Source organism: Anguilla anguilla, chromosome 12, assembly GCF_013347855.1.
Source record: "Anguilla anguilla isolate fAngAng1 chromosome 12, fAngAng1.pri, whole genome shotgun sequence".
Lineage (NCBI taxonomy): Eukaryota > Metazoa > Chordata > Actinopteri > Anguilliformes > Anguillidae > Anguilla > Anguilla anguilla.
In genome coordinates, this window is record NC_049212.1 from 37,069,398 (window position 1) to 37,088,500 (window position 19,103).

A 19,103-nucleotide genomic window follows, 5' to 3' on the forward strand; every position below is an offset into this window, starting at 1 on the left:
CCAAAATAATAATGATGATCAACGAATTGTTCAGTGTCTAGAACACTTTCCTAATAAATGTGTACAAATCGCCGACTGTACTGTTCATGAAACACTGGATGCTAATGGGGGGGGGGGGGGGGGGCATGTTGGTTTGTAAACATGCATGAGTACTTGTTACACATAGTTTTAATTGGTGCTTCATGGGTGTCACCCTGTATAATTAGCTCCCATGACCCCCTCTAAAGTAAGTTTAATAAAGGGGGCTTTTCCAGTCATAGACACAGATGCTTCCTGTGAGGACCGACTTCGATGAGGAACTCTGTTAAAACGAGCAGCCTCACAGAACCCTGGGAGAGAAAGTTGCAGGTCAGACGAGCAGGCAAGATGAGAGCACGAGGAGCTAACGGAACGACTGGGCAAACGCAAAGTAAGTGTTACTAACAACACTTTAATTGGCTGGGTATTAGAATTGTTTATATTTCTAAATTTTAAACAAAAAAAAAGTGGGGGAGATATGGGGGCTATCATATCTGTTGTGGTTGTTATTGTTCTTCTTCTCCTTCTTCTTCTTCTTCTTATTAGTAGTAGTATTATTTAAATTGTTATTATTTTGGGGCACGCTCCATGGTTGCAAAAGTACTTCATTGTTTTGCTAGGATTATTAGTCTTCTTATTATTATTATTCTTCCGGTTCTTGCTACACTCTGCATTCTATTAGTCTTCCTTACATCCTTCCAGAATTTATACTATTACTTTTTAAATATTTTATGTCATTTACAGAATTCTTTTAAAAACTTGGTTAACTTTATTTTTCAGATGCCAATCAACAGCTGGACTACAACCAAAGCCACATCCAACAGTTCCTCATTGCTGGGGGAGAGCTGGGGTTCAAACACTTCTACACAGAGCTCTCTGTTCTCCTCCTGGTGTTCTACCTTCTAGTGCTCATTGGTAATTTTTTGGTTTTCTTTGCAGTGGTGCTGGAGACCAAACTGCACACACCCATGTACATTTTCCTCAGCAGTCTCTCTCTAACAGATATCATCATCACAACCAGCGTTCTCCCCAAGATGATATCGGTGTGCCTACTGAATGATATTGCCATTTCTTTCTCCGGCTGCTTCTTGCAGCAGATCACCTATTTGACATTTCAGGTTACTGAGGGCATTTTGCTTCTTTTAATGTGCTATGACCGCTATGTGGCAATTTGCAATCCTCTACGCTACAATGATATCATCAGTCCCCGGATGTGTGTTCTACTCTCAGTCTTTGCTTGCATTGCCGGATTTTTAACGATGATTCCACTTACAATGTACGCATCAAGGTTACCTTATTGTGGGACCCGCATCATGTTCTGGTTTTGTGATTTCCCTCCAGTAATTGCACTGTCCTGTTCGGACACAACAATCCTGCTGTTCACAGCTCTAGGGGTTGCTTTACTAGTAATTGTGGTTCCAGGATCTGTCATTATTTGGACATACAGTAAAATAATTTTTGCAGTTTTAAAAATGTCTTCTGTAGACGGCCGTAAAAAGGCCTTCTCCACCTGCTCCTCGCATCTCAGTATTGTAATCCTGTTCTACTTTGCACATCTTTGTGTTTATATAAGTTCCACGGTAAAAAATGTTCATCCGAATGTTCTCATCTTAATCTCCATCATGAACTGTTTACTGACTCCATTTGCGAACCCCATCATTTACAGCTTGAGAAATAAAGAGTTAAAGACCGCTATTCTAAAACATTTCTCAAAAAGTTTCTCTCGTTTACGTCCCCAGTAAATGTTTTTGTCAGTCTTATGTATCTCAGTTTATGCTGTGACACATATAGGCCCTTTGTTTTCAGCATCTCACTCATTTTTTGTGAATAATCTAAAGACTTGGCAAAGAAATATATTTTCTGGCACATTATCCAACATTGGTGACCTTAATAATATAAAGCTTTACACAGTCATTGCAAAAGCCATGTTCATTTTTATCACCATTCAGCAGTGTTTTCAGCTACACATGTACCATTGTTATTATCCATCCATCCATCTATCCATCCATCCATTATCTATACTCGCTTATCCTGGTCAGGGTCGCAGGGGGTGCTGGAGTCTATCCCAGCGTACATTAGGTGAGAGGCAGGAATACACCCTGGACAGGCCGCCAAACTATCGCAGGGCACACACACCATTCACTCACCATTCACTCACACTGTCATACCTATGGGCAATTTAGAGTCTCCAATTAGCCTAACCTGCATGTCTTTGGACTGTGGGAGGAAACCGGAGTACCCGGAGGAAACCCACGCGGACGCGGGGAGATAATGCAAACTCCACACAGAAAGGCCCCAAGCCGAGATTCAAACCCACAACCTTCTTGCTGTGAGGCGACAGTGCTACCCACTGCACCCCCATGCCACCCATTGTTATTACTATTATTATTATTATTATTATTATTATTATTATTATTATTATTAGTTGTTGTTGTTGTTGTTTTTGCTGCTGCTGTTGTTCCTACCGGTATAGTGAAAAACACAAAAATGGATAGCTCACCAATGTTAGATAACTAACTTTGAACCTGACAGTTATACACTACATACAGTAAGTACTGCTCACAGGGAGCTTGTAGCTAAAACTGCAATGCTGTTAATGGTGATTCATCAGTGAAATAATGAAAAAAACATACCAAGCCAAGCCAAAACTTACAGTCATGTCTGGGACTAAATTTTATTTCTTGAGGGAGCGATTGGGGGAGTGATGATTATTTATTTATTTATTGTATTGAAAGAAAGAATCTATGGTTTTTTGGTCAGAAATTGGAGATGGTACTGCATTTTTGCTATTAAAGTTTGATTTCCCATAAGCCATATATCGTATGCAATTCTCTGTCACACTGCATCTCCCATTACTGGTACCATATCACTTGTTCTCTGGCTTAACGCTGGATTTTGGTTATTCAAAGTACTGAAACTGATGGGTAGAAATGTGACATTCAAAAATGTTGAAGAAAAAGGTTTGAATAAGGGTAAATGTATCAGAAAAAAGGAGTTAAGTCCCAAATATGCTTCTTTGTACATGCTTTACATAATTATGTTTGGATGTGCCAGGGAAGGGACTTTGCTTTCTCCCAAACTTTAAAGTCATCCATGAAAATCACTTTCAAATGGTCACTGTACGCTCTTATTCAATATATTTCCTTTGTGACCTGTTTTAACCTGAAGTGTTTTTGTCCATAGATTATAAAGCGTTTCAATATTTTTTTAGCCTTCATAATATATATTATTTTAATAATAATAATACATAAAAATACATTGCCCTCCATTATGTTTGGGACAAAGACATATTTTCTTGATTTGGCTCTGTACTTCACAATTTTACATTCATGATAAAACAATTCACATGTGGTTAAAGTGCAGGTTCTTAGCTTTCCTTATAGGGTATTTATATACATTTTGGATTCACTGTGTAGAAATTACAGCACTACCACTAACATTTCAGGGCGCGATAAAGTCTGAGACAAATAGCTTCACAGGTGTTCCTAATCAGTTAGGTGCGTTCAGCTGCTTCCTGAGTGTATGTATAAATGACCTTTCAGTATCTTGTCTTAACTTCAGGCTGTTGACTGCCTTTGGAGTCTATTATTGGCATTTATAGCATGTGGACCAGAGTTGTGCCAGAGAAAGAGCAGTCAGTAAAAAAATAGTCAGACACATTAACCAAACCTTAGGCTTGCCGAAATCAATAGTTTGGATCATAATTAAGAAGAAAGAGAGCACTAGTGAGCTCAGTAATCTGAAAGGGCCTGGTAGGCCCAGGGAGATGTCTTCTGTTATTGATGAAATAATTCTCACCGTAATGGACAAAAATAAAAACCTCCAAACACCTGTCCAACAGATCAGAAACACTCTTCAGGAGGCAGGCGTGGATGTGGCAGTGACCACTGTCTGTAGAAAGACTACATGAACAAAACTACAGAGTCTTCACTGCAAGATATGGTGTCAGCTCTGAATATGCAGCTCGATCTGTCTCCTGCCTGATCCACAACATGCAGGCTCAGCACTGCTGCACTTTCAGGCTATAACCACCCCCCCCCCCATTGTTTAATAAACCAAAATAATAATGATGATCATCTAATTGTTCAGTGTCTAGAACACTTTCCTAATACATGTGTACAAATACTGTACTGTTCATGAAACACTGGATGCTAATGGGGGGGGGGGGGGCGGGGCACTTCATTTGGTGCTTTAATTGGTGCTTCATGGGTGTCACCCTGTATAATTAGCTCCCATGACCCCCTCTAAAGTAAGTTTAATAAAGGGGGCTTTTCCAGTCATAGACACAGATGCTTCCTGTGATGACCAACTTCGATGAGGAACTCTGTTAAAACGAGCAGCCTCACAGAACCCTGGGAGAGAAAGTTGCAGGTCAGACGAGCAGGCAAGATGAGAGCTCGAGGAGCCAACGGAACGACCGAGCAAACGCAAAGTAAGTGATACTAACAGCACTTTAATTGGCTGGGTGTTAGAATTGATTATGTTTCTAAATTTTAAACAAAAAAAAAAACTGGGGGAGATATGTGGGCTATCATATCTGTTGAGGCTGTTATTGTTCTTCTTCTTCTCCTTCTTCTTCTTCTTCTTCTTCTTCTTCTTATTATTATTATTATTATTATTATTATTATTAGTATTATTTAAATTGTTATTATTTTGGGGCAAGCTCCATGGTTGCAAAAGACCTGCATTGTTTTGCTAGGATTATTAGACTTCTTATTATTATTCTTCCGGCTCTTGCTACACTCTGCATTCTATTAGTCTTCCTTACATCCTTCCAGAATTTATACTATTATTTTTTAAATATTTTATGTCATTTACAGAATTCTTTTTTAAACTTGGTTAACTTTACTTTTCAGATGCCAATCAACAGCTGGACTACAACCAAAGCCACATCCAACAGTTCCTCATTGCTGGGGGAGAGCTGGGGTTCAAACACTTCTACACAAAGCTCTCTGTTCTCCTCCTGGTGGTCTACCTTCTAGTGCTCATTGGTAACTTTATGGTTTTCTTTGCGGTGGTGCTGGAGACCAAACTGCACACACCCATGTACATTTTCCTCAGTAGTCTCTCTCTAACAGATATCATCATCACAACCAGCGTTCTCCCCAAGATGATATCGGTGTGCCTACTGAATGATATTGCCATTTCTTTCTCCGGCTGCTTCTTGCAGCAGATCACCTATTTGACATTTCAGGTTACTGAGAGCATTTTGCTTCTTTTAATGTGCTATGACCGCTATGTGGCAATTTGCAATCCTCTACGCTACAATGATATCATCAATCCCCGGATGTGTGTTCTACTCTCAGTCTTTGCTTGCATTGCCGGATTTTTAACGATGATTCCACTTACATTGTACGCATCAAGGTTACCTTATTGTGGGACTCGCCTCATGTTCTGGTTTTGTGATTTCCCTCCAGTAATCGCACTGTCCTGTTTGGACACAACAATCCTGCTGTTCACAGGTCTAGGGGTTGCTTTACTAGTAATTGTGGTTCCAGGATCTATCATTATTTGGACATACAGTAAAATAATTTTTGCAGTTTTAAAAATGTCTTCTGTAGACGGCCGTAAAAAGGCCTTCTCCACCTGCTCCTCACATCTCAGTATTGTAATCCTGTTCTACTTCGCACATCTTTGTGTCTATATAAGTTCCACGGTAAAAAATGTTCATCCGAATGTTCTCATCTTAATCTCTATCATGAACTGTTTACTGACTCCATTTGCGAACCCCATCATTTACAGCTTGAGAAATAAAGAGTTAAAGACCGCTATTCTAAAACACTTCCACATCAATGAGGTTTTCATAAGTTTCTCTCGTTTACGTCCCCAGTAAATGTTTTTGTCAGTCTTATGTATCTCAGTTTATGCTGTGACACATATAGGCCCTTTGTTTTCAGCATCTCACTAGTTTTTTTGTGAATTATCTAGGGACTTGGCAAAGAAATATATTTTCTGGCACATTATCCAACATTGGTGACCTTAATAATATAAAGCATTACACAGTCATTGCAAAAGGCATGTTCATTTTTATCACCACTCAGCAGTGTTTTCAGCTACATTGTTATTATCCATCCATCCATCCATCCATCCATCCATTATCTATACCCGCTTATCCTGGTCAGGGTTGTGGTGGGTGCTGGAGCCTATCCCAGCGTACATTGGGGTGAGAGGCAGGAATACACCCTGGCCAGGCCTCCAATCTATCGCAGGGCACACACAACATTCACTCATCATTCATTCACACACTCATAACTATGGGCAATTTAGAGTCTCCAATTAGCCTAACCTGCATATCTTTGGACTGTGGGAGGAAACCTGAGTACCCGAAGGAAACCCACGCAGACACGGGGAGAACATGCAAACTCCACACAGAAAGGCCCCAAGCCGAGATTCGAACCCACAACTTTCTTGCTGTGAGGTGACTGTGCTACCCACTGCACCCCCATGCCGCCCATTGTTATTATTATTATTATTATTATTATTATTATTATTAGTTGTTGTTGTTGTTGTTTTTGCTGCTGCCGTTGTTTTTACAGGAATAGTGAAAAACACAAAAATGGATAGTTCACCAATGTTACATAACTAACTTTGATCTTGATAGTTATACACTGCATACAGTAAGTACTGCTCATGGGGACCTTGTAGCTAAATCTGCAATGCTGTTAATGGTGATTCATCAGTGAAATAATGAAAAAACACACCAAGCCAAGCCAAAACTTACAGTCATGTCTAAATTTTATTTCTTGAGGCAGCGATTGGGGGAGTGATGATTATTTATTTATGCATTGTATTGAAAGAAAGTATCTATGGTTTTTGGTCATAAATTGGGGAGGGTACTGCATTTATTGCAATTAAAGTTTGATTTCCCATAAGCCATACATAGTATGCAATTCTCTGTCACACTGCATCTCCCATTACTGGTACCACATCACTTGTTCTCTGGTTTAACGCTGGATTTTGGTTATTCGAAGTCGTGAAACTGATGGGTAGAAATGGGACATTCAAAAATGTTGAAGAAAAAGGTTTGAATAAGGGTAAATGTACCAGAAAAAAGAAGTTAAACCCCAAATATGCTTTATTGTAGACGCTTTACTTGATTATGTTTGGATGTGCCAGAGAAGGGGTTTGCTCTCTACCAAACCTTAATTTCTTCCATTAAAATCATTATCAAATGGTAACTTTACGGTCTTATTTAATGTATTTTCTTTGTGACCTGTTTTAACTTAAAGTGTTTTGGTCCATAAATTACAAAGCGTTGCTATATTTATCAAACCTTCAAAATATATGTAATTTCAATAATAAAAATGCATAAAAACAATGTGCCCTCCATAATGTTTGGGATAAAGACATATTTTCTTGATTTGGCTCTCTACTCAACATTTTTACATTTGTAATAAAACAATTAAAATGTAGGTTCTTATCTTTTTCCTAAAGGGTGTTTATATCCATTTTGGTTTCACCATGTAGAAATTACAGCACATTACAATTTCAGTGCACCATAATATCTGAGACAAATTGGTTCACAGGTGTTCCTAATTAGCTAGGTGTGTTTAATTGCTTCCTTTGTGTAGGTTTAACTGACCTTTCAGTACCTAGTTTTGACATTAGGTTCTTGACTCCCTTTGGAGTCTGTTATTGGCATTTGTCAGCATGTGGACCAGAGTTGTGCCAAAGAAAGAGCAGCCAGTAAAAAAATATTCAGACACATTGACCAAACCTTAGGCTTGCCAAAATTAATAGTTTGGATCATAATTAAGAAGAGAGCACTAGTGAGCTCAGTAATCTGAAAGGACGTGGTAGGCCCAGGGAGATGTCTTCTGTTATTGACGAAATAATTCTCACCATAATGGAAAAAATAAAAAACCTCCAAACACCTGTCCAACAGATCAGAAACACTCTTCAGGAGGCAGGCGTGGATGTGGCAGTGACCACTGTCTGTAGAAAGACTGCATGAACAAAACTACAGAGTCTACACTGCAAGATATGGTGTCAGCTCTGCATATGCAGCTCGATCTGTCTCCTGCCTGATGCACAACATGCAGGCTCAGCACTGCTGCACTTTCAGACTATAACCCCCCCTCCCCCCCCATTGTTTAATCAACCAAAATAATAATGATGTTCATCTAATTGTTCAGTGTCTTGAGCACTTTCCTAATAAATGTGTACAAATTCCCGACTGTACTGTTCATGAAACACTAGATGCTAATGGGGGGGGGGGGGCATGTTGGTTTGTAAACATGCATGAGTACTTGTTACACATAGTTTTAATTAGTGCTTCGTGGGTGTCACCCTGTATAATTAGCTCCCATGACCCCCTCTAAAGGAAGTTTAATAAAGGGGGCTTTTCCAGACATAGACACAGATGCTTCCTGTGAGGACCGACTTCGATGAGGAACTCTGTTAAAACGAGCAGCCTCACAGAACCCTGGGAGAGAAAGTTGCAGGTCAGACGAGCAGGCAAGATGAGAGCACAAGGAGCCAACGGAACGACCGAGCAAACGCAAAGTAAGTGTTACTAACAACACTTTAATTGGCTGGGTATTAGAATCGTTTATATTTCTAAATTTTAAACAAAAAAAAACAACTGGGGGAGATATGTGGGCTATCATATCTGTTGAGGTTGTTATTGTTCTTCTTCTCCTTCTTCTTCTTCTTTTTATTATTATTTAAATTATTATTTATTTTGGGGCAAGTTCCATGGTTGCAAAAGACCTGCATTGTTTTGCTAGGATTATTAGACTTCTTATTATTATTCTTCCGGTTCTTGCTACACTCTGCATTCTATTAGTCTTCCTTACATCCTTCCAGAATTTATACTATTATTTTTTTAATATTTTGTGTCATTTACAGAATTATTTTTAAAACCTGGTTAACTTTACTTTTCAGATGCCAATCAACAGCTGGACTACAACCAAAGCCACATCCAACAGTTCCTCATTGCTGGGGGAGAGCTGGGGCTCAAACACTTCTACACAGAGCTCTCTGTTCTCCTCCTGGTGGTCTACCTTCTAGTGCTCATCGGTAACTTTATGGTTTTCTTTGCGGTGGTGCTGGAGACCAAACTGCACACACCCATGTACATTTTCCTCAGCAGTCTCTCTCTAACAGATATCATCATCACAACCAGCGTTCTCCCCAAGATGATATCGGTGTGCCTACTGAATGATATTGCCATTTCTTTCTCCGGCTGCTTCTTGCAGCAGATCACCTATTTGACATTTCAGGTTACTGAGAGCATTTTGCTTCTTTTAATGTGCTATGACCGCTATGTGGCAATTTGCAATCCTCTACGCTACAATGATATCATCAATCCCCGGATGTGTGTTCTACTCTCAGTCTTTGCTTGCATTGTTGGATTTTTTGTGATGCTTCCACTTACAACGTATGCATCAAGGTTACCTTATTGTGGGAACCACCTCATGTTCTGGTTTTGTGATTTCCCTACAGTTATCGCACTGTCCTGTTTGGACACAACAATCCTGCTGTTCACAGCTCTATCGATTGCTTTACTACTAACTGTGAGTATTGCAATTGTCATTACTTGGACATACAGTAAAATAATTTTCGCAGTTTTAAAAATTACTTCTGTAGATGGGCGTAAAAAGGCCTTCTCCACCTGCTCCTCACATCTCAGTATTGTAATCCTGTTCTACTTCGCACATATTTGTGTCTATATAAGTTCCATGGCAAAAAATGTTCATCCGAATGTTGTCATCTTGACCTCCATCATGAACTGTTTACTGACTCCATTTGCAAACCCCATCATTTACAGCTTGAGAAATAAAGAGTTAAAGACCGCTATTCTAAAACACTTCCACATAAATGAGGTTTTCATAAGTTTCTCTCGTTTACGTCCCCAGTAAATGTTTTTGTCAGTCTTATCTAGCTCAAGTTATGCTGTGACACATACAAAATGGGCCCTTTGTGTTGAGTATCTGACTCTTTTTTTTGTGAATATCCAACATTTTTGCTCTTTGGTGACCTTAATAATATAAATCTTTACACACTCATTGCAAATGCCATGTTAATTTTTATCACCATTTAGCAGTGTTCTCAGCTACACACATAGCATTATTATTATTATTATTATTATTATTATTATTATCATCATTATTAGTTGTTATTGTTGTTGTTGTTGTTGTTGTTTTTGCTCCTGCTGTTGTTCCTGCAGGTATAGTGAAAAACACAAAAATTGAGAGCTCACCAATGTTAGATAACCAACTTTGATCCTGACCCTTATACACAATGTAAGTCGTGCTCACGGGGAGCTTTGTACCTAATACTGAAATGCTGTTAATGGTGATGCATCAGCGACATGATGAAAGAACACACCAAGCCAAGCCAAAACTAAAAGTCATGCCTGGGACTAAATTTTATTTCTTGAGGCAGCGATTGGGATGGTGGTGTTTACGTATTTATTCATTTATTTTTATTGCATTGAAGGAAAACGTCTGTTTTTTCAGTCCGATATTTTGGTGGGTACTGCATTTTTTGCAATTAAAGTTTGATTTCCCATAAACCATACATAGCATGCAATTCTTTGGCACGCTGCATCTCCCATTACTGGTACCACATCACTTGTTCTCTGGCTTAACACTGGATTTTGGTTATTCAAAGTACTGAAACTGATGGTTAGAAATGGGACATTCAAAAATGTTGAAGAAAAAGGTTTGAATAAGGGTATATGTATCAGAACAAAAGGAGTTCACCTCCAAATATGCTTCTTTCTACATGCTTTATATGATTGTGTTTGGATGTGCCAGGGAAGGGACTTTGCTTACTCCCAAACTTTAAAGTCTTCAATTAAAATTACTTTCAAATGGTAACTTTATGCTCTTATTCAATATATTTCCTTTGTGACCTGTTTTAAGTTAAAGTGTTTTTGTCCATAGATTATAAAGAGTTTCAATGTTTTTTATTTTTTTAATATATTTATAATATATATTATTTTAATAATAATGATACATAAAAATACAGTGCCCTCCATTATGTTTGGGACAAAGACATATTTTCTTGATTTGGCTCTGTACTCCACAATTTTACATTTATGATAAAACAATTCACATGTGGTTTAAGTGCAGGTTCTTAGTGTTTCTTATAGGGTATTTATATACATTTTGGTTTCACTGTGTAGAAATTACAGTACTACCACTAACATTTCAGGGCACGATAAAGTCTGAGACAAATAGCTTCACAGCAAGCGGCCAAAACCAGACTTCGTTTTTGAAGCTCATTTCCTGGTGTTGTAGTTCCTGGTTGCTCACTAGCGCCACTGGCTCCAGTATAGGTGTTTTCATATCCGGTTTCCATGTAAGTCTACGGTACAAATGCGATCAAAATACAAAGTCAATAATTTTTTCTCACAAGAACAAATAGTCATAATAGGTGTATTTTATTCGTCTTATGACTGTCCATGGGTCGATTTCATGATTTATTGCGTCATTTGGGCACAGTGCCAATATTTGTTCTGGACCAATGAGGTACAGCTTGCGTCACTTCCGGATTACTGCCGTGGACTGAGCTACAGTAGGGGCTACAATCTGTGGTCACTGGGGTGGGAGGTGGCGTCTCTTGGCCTTGACATTGCGGCTCCGACCACGGTCTACCTGTGCGAAGGCAGAGAATGCAGGCATCCCATTTTGTAGTGGTTTCATTATAGCGTGTGCTATTTACAGCTGCACTAGACGACCATAAAATAATCCTCCTCTGAAGTTTTGCGGTAGCCGAGTCATTTTTACTATTTCCTTTAGCCCACTTAACCAAATTAGTTGGCAGAAAGCGTAATCAGCTAACGCTTATTTGCTATATGTGGTAGTCCAGTAGCCTATGCTAAAACAGTTCGCAACTTCGGCTACCAAGCCATTTGACTAGCTAGCTAACCCTAACCGGCAAATATTTCATCTGTCAAACGTGTTTGACGGCTTGTCAGTCGTGTACATTCCGTAAATGTCTACCTGGGCTAGGCTGCACGAATGTGACAAAGCTAGAAGCTAGCAAGAAAATAATAATAATTAGAAATTCAATGTACATTATTTTTGTCTTTATGCAACAGGTGGAAAACTTGCTCTTCAAAGTGCGTTGTCATATTTACGCCTGTAGATCAGTTATTAAAATACTTGGTAGATTTGTTAATCACCGCTGACAGTGTTAATTTTTATTCGGTAAAAAGTGACTTGCAAACGATCGGTCAGCTAGCGTCACCCAGCAAGTAAACACCACAAACGGCGATGGAGTAGTACCAGTTAATGGCTCATTAACGGACTGGCGAAAACCTACGACGATAACTTGCTTGGTTAACAGCGGGTCGACCAGACAGTTGTATGAAAATTAGCCTAGTCAAATCACTAGTAGTCTACACATCTCTGATTGATTGAACATCAGTGCAGTCGATGTTCTTCCCCTGAAGTTCATATTGCTAATGCGTGAGCTAACCACGGATAGCTTACCTAGCTCACTGGCAAGCTGATATGCTAGCTAAGCATATTCGTTTTGCTGAGAAACATAAATTGAAGATAACTGAACATAATTGTATTATTAATGTCATACATATAACGTGATTACATGACACAGTACAGTCACGGATGGAAATTAAACTCCGTAAACATTTGATCATATATTTTAAAACATAACGGCAGACAGTCAGCTAGCCTCAAGTTCGTTCTGCAATCGTTCGTTCAGGTTGATGGGCTTTTCCGCACCGGACTGTCAATCACATTTTAAAAATCACAAGACCGCTTAACTCTATGGTTTTGGCTCCAAATCGAGAACATGGCCGCGCCCGCCATTGAGCTTCAAAACGTGTTTTACAGACCCACGGAGAGGCAATGGGTGACGTCACAGTAGCTTTGTCCATATTTTTTACAGTCTCTGCTTCACAGGTGTTCCTAATCAGTTAGGTGCGTTCATCTGCTTCCTGAGTGTATGTATAAATGACCTTTCAATATCTTGTCTCAACTTCAGGCTGTTGACTCCCTTTGGAGTCTGTTATTGGCATTTGTCAGCATGTGGACCAGAGTTGTGCCAAAGAAAGAGCAGTCAGTAAAAATATAGTCAGTCATTGACCAAACCTTAGGCTTGCCAAAATCAATAGTTTGGATTATAATTAAGAAGAGAGCACTAGTGAGCTCAGTAATCTGAAAGGGCCTGGTAGGCCCAGGGAGATGTCTTCTGTTATTGATGAAATAATTCTCACCATAATGGAAAAAATAAAGACCTCCAAACACCTGTCCAACAGATCAGAAACACTCTTCAGGAGGCAAGCGTGGATGTGGCAGTGACCACTGTCTGTAGAAAGACTACATGAACAAAACTACAGTCTACACTGCAAGATATGGTGTCAGCTCTGCACATGCAGCTCGAATTGTCTCCTGCCTGATCCACACCATGCAGGCCCAGCACTGCTGCACTTTCAGACTATAACCACCAGAGGTGGGTAGTAACGCGTTGTATTTACTCCGTTACATTTACTTAAGTAACTTTTTGAATAAATTGTACTTGTAAGAGTAGTTTTAATGCAACATACTTTTCACTTTTACTTGAGTATATTTGCGAAGAAAAAATGTTACTTTTACTCCGTTATATTCGGCTACATTCCGCTCGTTACTTCTATTTTTTACCCATTTTTTAATCAATGCACGTTCTGTTTGTTTCATTCTCTCAGAGAGACTTCAGCCAAAGAGTCTGACTGGTCTTTGCTTTGGCTCTGTCACAGCCCCAAATGACTCCGTTTCACCAATCAAACGTAGCCAGTCACAGCACACAGAAGGATGAGTGGGCGACAACAATGGCTGAAACAACGGCGGGTGATTCGTAGGAGGCAGAACACCCCTGGCCTCACGTTCAAACTATGTTTTACTTACAGACTACCAAAAACAGTAGTTACATTATGCGCTGCCTTCTTTGTCTGCCTAGAAATGTGGACATTTCAGCCTACAAGAACTCAACTTCGAACTTGAGAAAATATGTGGCGGTAAGTTGTAGGTTAGTTTTGGCTGTGGATAGCTAACTATTTGACTGAGTGGTCATTTATTGTCTTGTACAATCCGTTTGTGAAATATACGCGCATCGGTACCTTCCAAAATAGCTGTGCCTAATACCACACGCCTTGTTTACGGCGTTGTCGCCCTTTTTAGTACAGTCTGGCTTGATTGACAATTCATTTATTCAGTAGGTGAGAGTATAAGCTTTCTAACGATGTATAACACGTCTAATTTTGCTTTTGGAATAGCGTTTTTTAGGTCAGTGTAACCGAAATTTTTCTTATCATCGCATTCACTTATGCATTCACTCACGAAACGAGGTCAACTATTATTCGTAATTTCTTGGGAAATACTATTATTATTGAGGACTTCTGGGCATAGCTAAGCCGCATGTTTGCTGATAGACCTAGCTGACATTGTTTTCTGGAGCAAAACAGAAGCGGATTGAACTGTATTGTTGATTTACTGTCTCTGTCTCCATCTACTGAACACAGATAAGATTTCATCATTGCTATGTAAGTAGGCTATTATTGTTCAAAATACTTCGGTTATATACGTTATTTTTGAAATTGAGTGTGTTTAAATAGGTTACTGGTATTAATGTGGATATTTCACACTGTAATGTAAGCGTTAGTTAGTAGTGTAATAGTTTTTGTGAAGCATGCAACAGTCATGACGTGAGCGCTGGAACATTGCATAGCATTGCATAGCATACATAAAGTTTGTTTACGCTAAACCGGAAGTTCTGCACATATTCCGAACAAGGCATCATGGGACTTTGGAATATTGTGGATAAGTGCATCATAAGGTACAATAATGGTGCGACAAAGCATTATGTTTTCCACATATAAAGTTTCTGTTTGAATTTGAGCAGGTTCCTCTTTGTTGTGATGATGAGTCTATTTTGATGGATAAATCCCCTGTAGCCTCATTGATATTTTTTCTGTCAACGGAGGGTTCACCCCAACAAACTGATGAGGTATACAGACTTAATAGAGTACAACAGAAAGCGAAAATCCTCCTCTTCTGACGAACCTCCTGTGTATTGTTTCATTTAAAGGGATATGATTTAGGCCATATTTGAATTTGCGCATGGCTATTTTATATTTTGTTTATTTCTATTGGACAGGCATTTACAATTTTATATTTTGGACATTTGGATTTTTACGTTCATCTTGCTCTGCTTATTTCAACATTAAATCAGATTATATGAAGTAACTCAGTACTTGAGTAGTCTTTTCACAAGATACTTTCTTACTCTTACTCAAGTAATTATTTGGATGACTACTTTTACTTCTACTTGAGTCATTATTATTTTAAAGTAACAATACTTTTACTTGAGTACAGTTTTTGGCTACTCTACCCACCTCTGATAACCACCCCCCGCCCCCCCCCCAATTGTTTAATTAACCAAAATAATAATGATGATCAACGAATTGTTCAGTGTCTAGAACACTTTCCTAATAAATGTGTACAAATCGCCGACTGTACTGTTCATGAAACACTGGATGCTAATGGGGGCGCATGTTGGTTTGTAAACATGCATGAGTACTTGTTACACATAGTTTTAATTGGTGCTTCATGGGTGTCACCCTGTATAATTAGCTCCCATGACCCCCTCTAAAGTAAGTTTAATAAAGGGGGCTTTTCCAGTCATAGACACAGATGCTTCCTGTGAGGACCGACTTCGATGAGGAACTCTGTTAAAACGAGCAGCCTCACAGATCCCTCTGAGAGAAAGTTGCAGGTCAGACGAGCAGGCAAGATGAGAGCACGTGGAGCTAACGGAACGACCGCACAAACGCAAAGTAAGTGTTACTAACAGCACTTTAATTGGCTGGGTATTAGAATTGATTATGTTTCTAAATTTTAAACAAAAAAAACAACTGGGGGAGATATGTGGGCTATCATATCTGTTGAGGTTGTTATTGTTCTTCTTCTCCTTCTTCTTCTTCTTCTTCTTATTATTATTATTATTATTAGTATTATTTAAATTGTTATTATTTTGGGGCAAGCTCCATGGTTGCAAAAGACCTGCATTGTTTTGCTAGGATTATTAGACTTCTTATTATTATTCTTCCGGCTCTTGCTACATTCTGCATTCTATTAGTCTTCCTTACATCCTTCCAGAATTTATACTATTATTTTTTAAATATTTTGTGTCATTTACAGCATTCTTTTTAAAACTTGGTTAACTTTACTTTTCAGATGCCAATCAACAGCTGGACTACAACCAAAGCCACATCCAACAGTTCCTCATTGCTGGGGGAGAGCTGGGGCTCAAACACTTCTACACAGAGCTCTCTGTTCTCCTCCTGGTGGTCTACCTTCTAGTGCTCATTAGTAACTTTATGGTTTTCTTTGCGGTGGTGCTGGAGACCAAACTGCACACACCCATGTACATTTTCCTCAGCAGTCTCTCTCTAACAGATATCATCATCACAACCATCGTTCTCCCCAAGATGATATCGGTGTGCCTACTGAATGATATTGCCATTTCTTTCTCCGGCTGCTTCTTGCAGCAGATCACCTATTTGACATTTCAGGTTACTGAGGGCATTTTGCTTCTTTTAATGTGCTATGACCGCTATGTGGCAATTTGCAATCCTCTACGCTACAATGATATCATCAGTCCCCGGATGTGTGTTCTACTCTCAGTCTTTGCTTGCATTGCCGGATTTTTAACGATGATTCCACATACAATGTACGCATCAAGGTTACCTTATTGTGGGACCCGCCTCATGTTCTGGTTTTGTGATTTCCCTCCAGTAATCGCACTGTCCTGTTCGGACACAACAATCCTGCTGTTCACAGCTCTAGGGATTGCTTTACTAGTAATTGTGGTTACAGGATCTGTCATTATTTGGACATACAGTAAAATAATTTTTGCTGTTTTAAAAATGTCTTCTGTAGACGGCCGTAAAAAGGCCTTCTCCACCTGCTCCTCACATCTCAGTATTGTAGTCCTGTTCTACTTCGCACATCTTTGTGTCTATATAAGTTCCACGGTAAAAAATGTTCATCCAAATGTTCTCATCTTGATCTCCATCATGAACTGTTTACTGACTCCATTTGCGAACCCCATCATTTACAGCTTGAGAAATAAAGAGTTAAAGACCGCTATTCTAAAACATTTCCACATCAATGAGGTTTTCATAAGTTTCTCTCGTTTACGTCCCCAGTAAATGTTTTTGGCAGTTTTATGTATCTCAGTTTATGCTGTGACACATATAGACCCTTTGTTTTCAGCATCTCACTCATTTTTTTGTGAATAATCTAGGGACTTGGCAAATAAATATATTTTCTGGCACATCCAACATTGGTGACCTTAATAATATAAAGCTTTACACAGTCATTGCAAAAGCCATCTTAATTTTTATCACCATTCAGCAGTGTTTTCAGCTACACATGTAGCATTGTTATTATCCATCCATCTATCTATCCATCCATCCATTATCTATACTCGCTTATCCTGGTCAGGGTCGCAGGGGGTGCTGGAGTCTATCCCAGCGTACATTAGGTGAGAGGCAGGAATGCACCCTGGACAGGCCGCCAAACTATCGCAGGGCACACACACCATTCACTCACCATTCACTCACACTGTCATACCTATGGGCAATTTAGAGTCTCCAATTAGCCTAACCTGCATGTCTTTGGACTGTGGGAGGAAACCGGAGTACCCGGAGGAAACCCACGCGGACGTGGGGAGAACATGCAAACTCCACACAGAAAGGCCCCAAGCCGAGATTCAAACCCACAACCTTCTTGCTGTGAGGCAACAGTGCTACCCACTGCACCCCCATGCCACCCATTGTTATTACTATTATTATTATTATTATTATTATTATTAGTTGTTGTTGTTGTTGTTTTTGCTGCTGCTGTTGTTCCTACAGGTATAGTGAAAAACACAAAAATGGATAGCTCACCAATGTTAGATAACTAACTTTGAACCTGACAGTTATACACTACATACAGTAAGTACTGCTCACGGGGAGCTTGTAGCTAAAACTGCAATGCTGTTAATGGTGATTCATCAGTGAAATAATGAAAAAAACATACCAAGCCAAGCCAAAACTTACAGTCATGTCTGGGACTAAATTTTATTTCTTGAGGGAGCGATTGGGGGAGTGATGATTATTTATTTATTAATTGTATTGAAAGAAAGAATCTATGGTTTTTTGGTCAGAAATTGGAGATGGTACTGCATTTTTGCTATTAAAGTTTGATTTCCCATAAGCCATATATCGTATGCAATTCTCTGTCACACTGCATCTCCCATTACTGGTACCATATCACTTGTTCTCTGGCTTAACGCTGGATTTTGGTTATTCAAAGTACTGAAACTGATGGGTAGAAATGTGACATTCAAAAATGTTGAAGAAAAAGGTTTGAATAAGGGTAAATGTATCAGAAAAAAGGAGTTAAGTCCCAAATATGCTTCTTTGTACATGCTTTACATAATTATGTTTGGATGTGCCAGGGAAGGGACTTTGCTTTCTCCCAAACTTTAAAGTCATCCATGAAAATCACTTTCAAATGGTAACTGTACGCTCTTATTCAATATATTTCCTTTGTGACCTGTTTTAACCTGAAGTGTTTTTGTCCATAGATTATAAAGCGTTTCAATATTTTTTTAGCCTTCATAATATATATTATTTTAATAATAATAATACATAAAAATACATTGCCCTCCATTATGTTTGGGACAAAGACATATTTTCTTGATTTGGCTCTGTACTCCACAATTTTACATTCATGATAAAACAATTCACATGTGGTTAAAGTGCAGGTTCTTAGCTTTCCTTATAGGGTATTTATATACATTTTGGATTCACTGTGTAGAAATTACAGCACTACCACTAACATTTCAGGGCACGATAAAGTCTGAGACAAATAGCTTCACAGGTGTTCCTAATCAGTTAGGTGCGTTCAGCTGCTTCCTGAGTGTATGTATAAATGACCTTTCAGTATCTTGTCTTAACTTCAGGCTGTTGACTGCCTTTGGAGTCTATTATTGGCATTTATCAGCATGTGGACCAGAGTTGTGCCAGAGAAAGAGCAGTCAGTAAAAAAATAGTCAGACACATTAACCAAATCTTAGGCTTG

At 39.0% G+C, this 19,103-nt stretch overlaps 3 protein-coding genes across 5 annotated transcripts in view; all 3 read left to right on the forward strand.

Moving 5' to 3' along the window:
• Window positions 1–2,055, forward strand: part of LOC118209166 (olfactory receptor 6N1-like) — a 19,523-nt gene extending 17,468 nt beyond the window's left edge. Inside the window, exon 3 of the mRNA XM_035384327.1 lies at window positions 1,761–2,055. The gene's annotated coding sequence lies outside the window, so the exon portion shown is untranslated. The remainder of the gene's footprint in view (window positions 1–1,760) is intronic.
• LOC118209866 (olfactory receptor 10J1-like) lies at window positions 211–17,480 on the forward strand. 3 transcript variants are annotated; one of them, XM_035385576.1, is made up of 3 exons: window positions 211–409; window positions 799–1,722; window positions 17,130–17,480. In XM_035385576.1, the coding sequence occupies exons 1-3, from the start codon at window positions 292–294 to the stop codon at window positions 17,180–17,182; spliced, it is 1,095 nt and encodes a 364-aa protein (XP_035241467.1). In that variant the 5' UTR covers window positions 211–291; the 3' UTR covers window positions 17,183–17,480. The 3 variants fall into 3 exon arrangements, with proteins under 3 accessions (XP_035241467.1, XP_035241468.1, XP_035241466.1); XM_035385577.1 differs by lacking the exon at window positions 17,130–17,480 and adding an exon at window positions 5,799–6,145; XM_035385575.1 differs by lacking the exons at window positions 211–409; window positions 799–1,722; window positions 17,130–17,480 and adding exons at window positions 4,309–4,450; window positions 4,875–6,145.
• Window positions 8,379–10,152, forward strand: LOC118209869 (olfactory receptor 6N1-like). Its single transcript, XM_035385582.1, has 2 exons — window positions 8,379–8,523; window positions 8,905–10,152. Exons 1-2 carry the CDS (start codon window positions 8,406–8,408, stop codon window positions 9,879–9,881), a joined length of 1,095 nt encoding a protein of 364 aa, XP_035241473.1. The 5' UTR covers window positions 8,379–8,405; the 3' UTR covers window positions 9,882–10,152.
• Window positions 17,481–19,103: the final 1,623 nt, after the last annotated feature.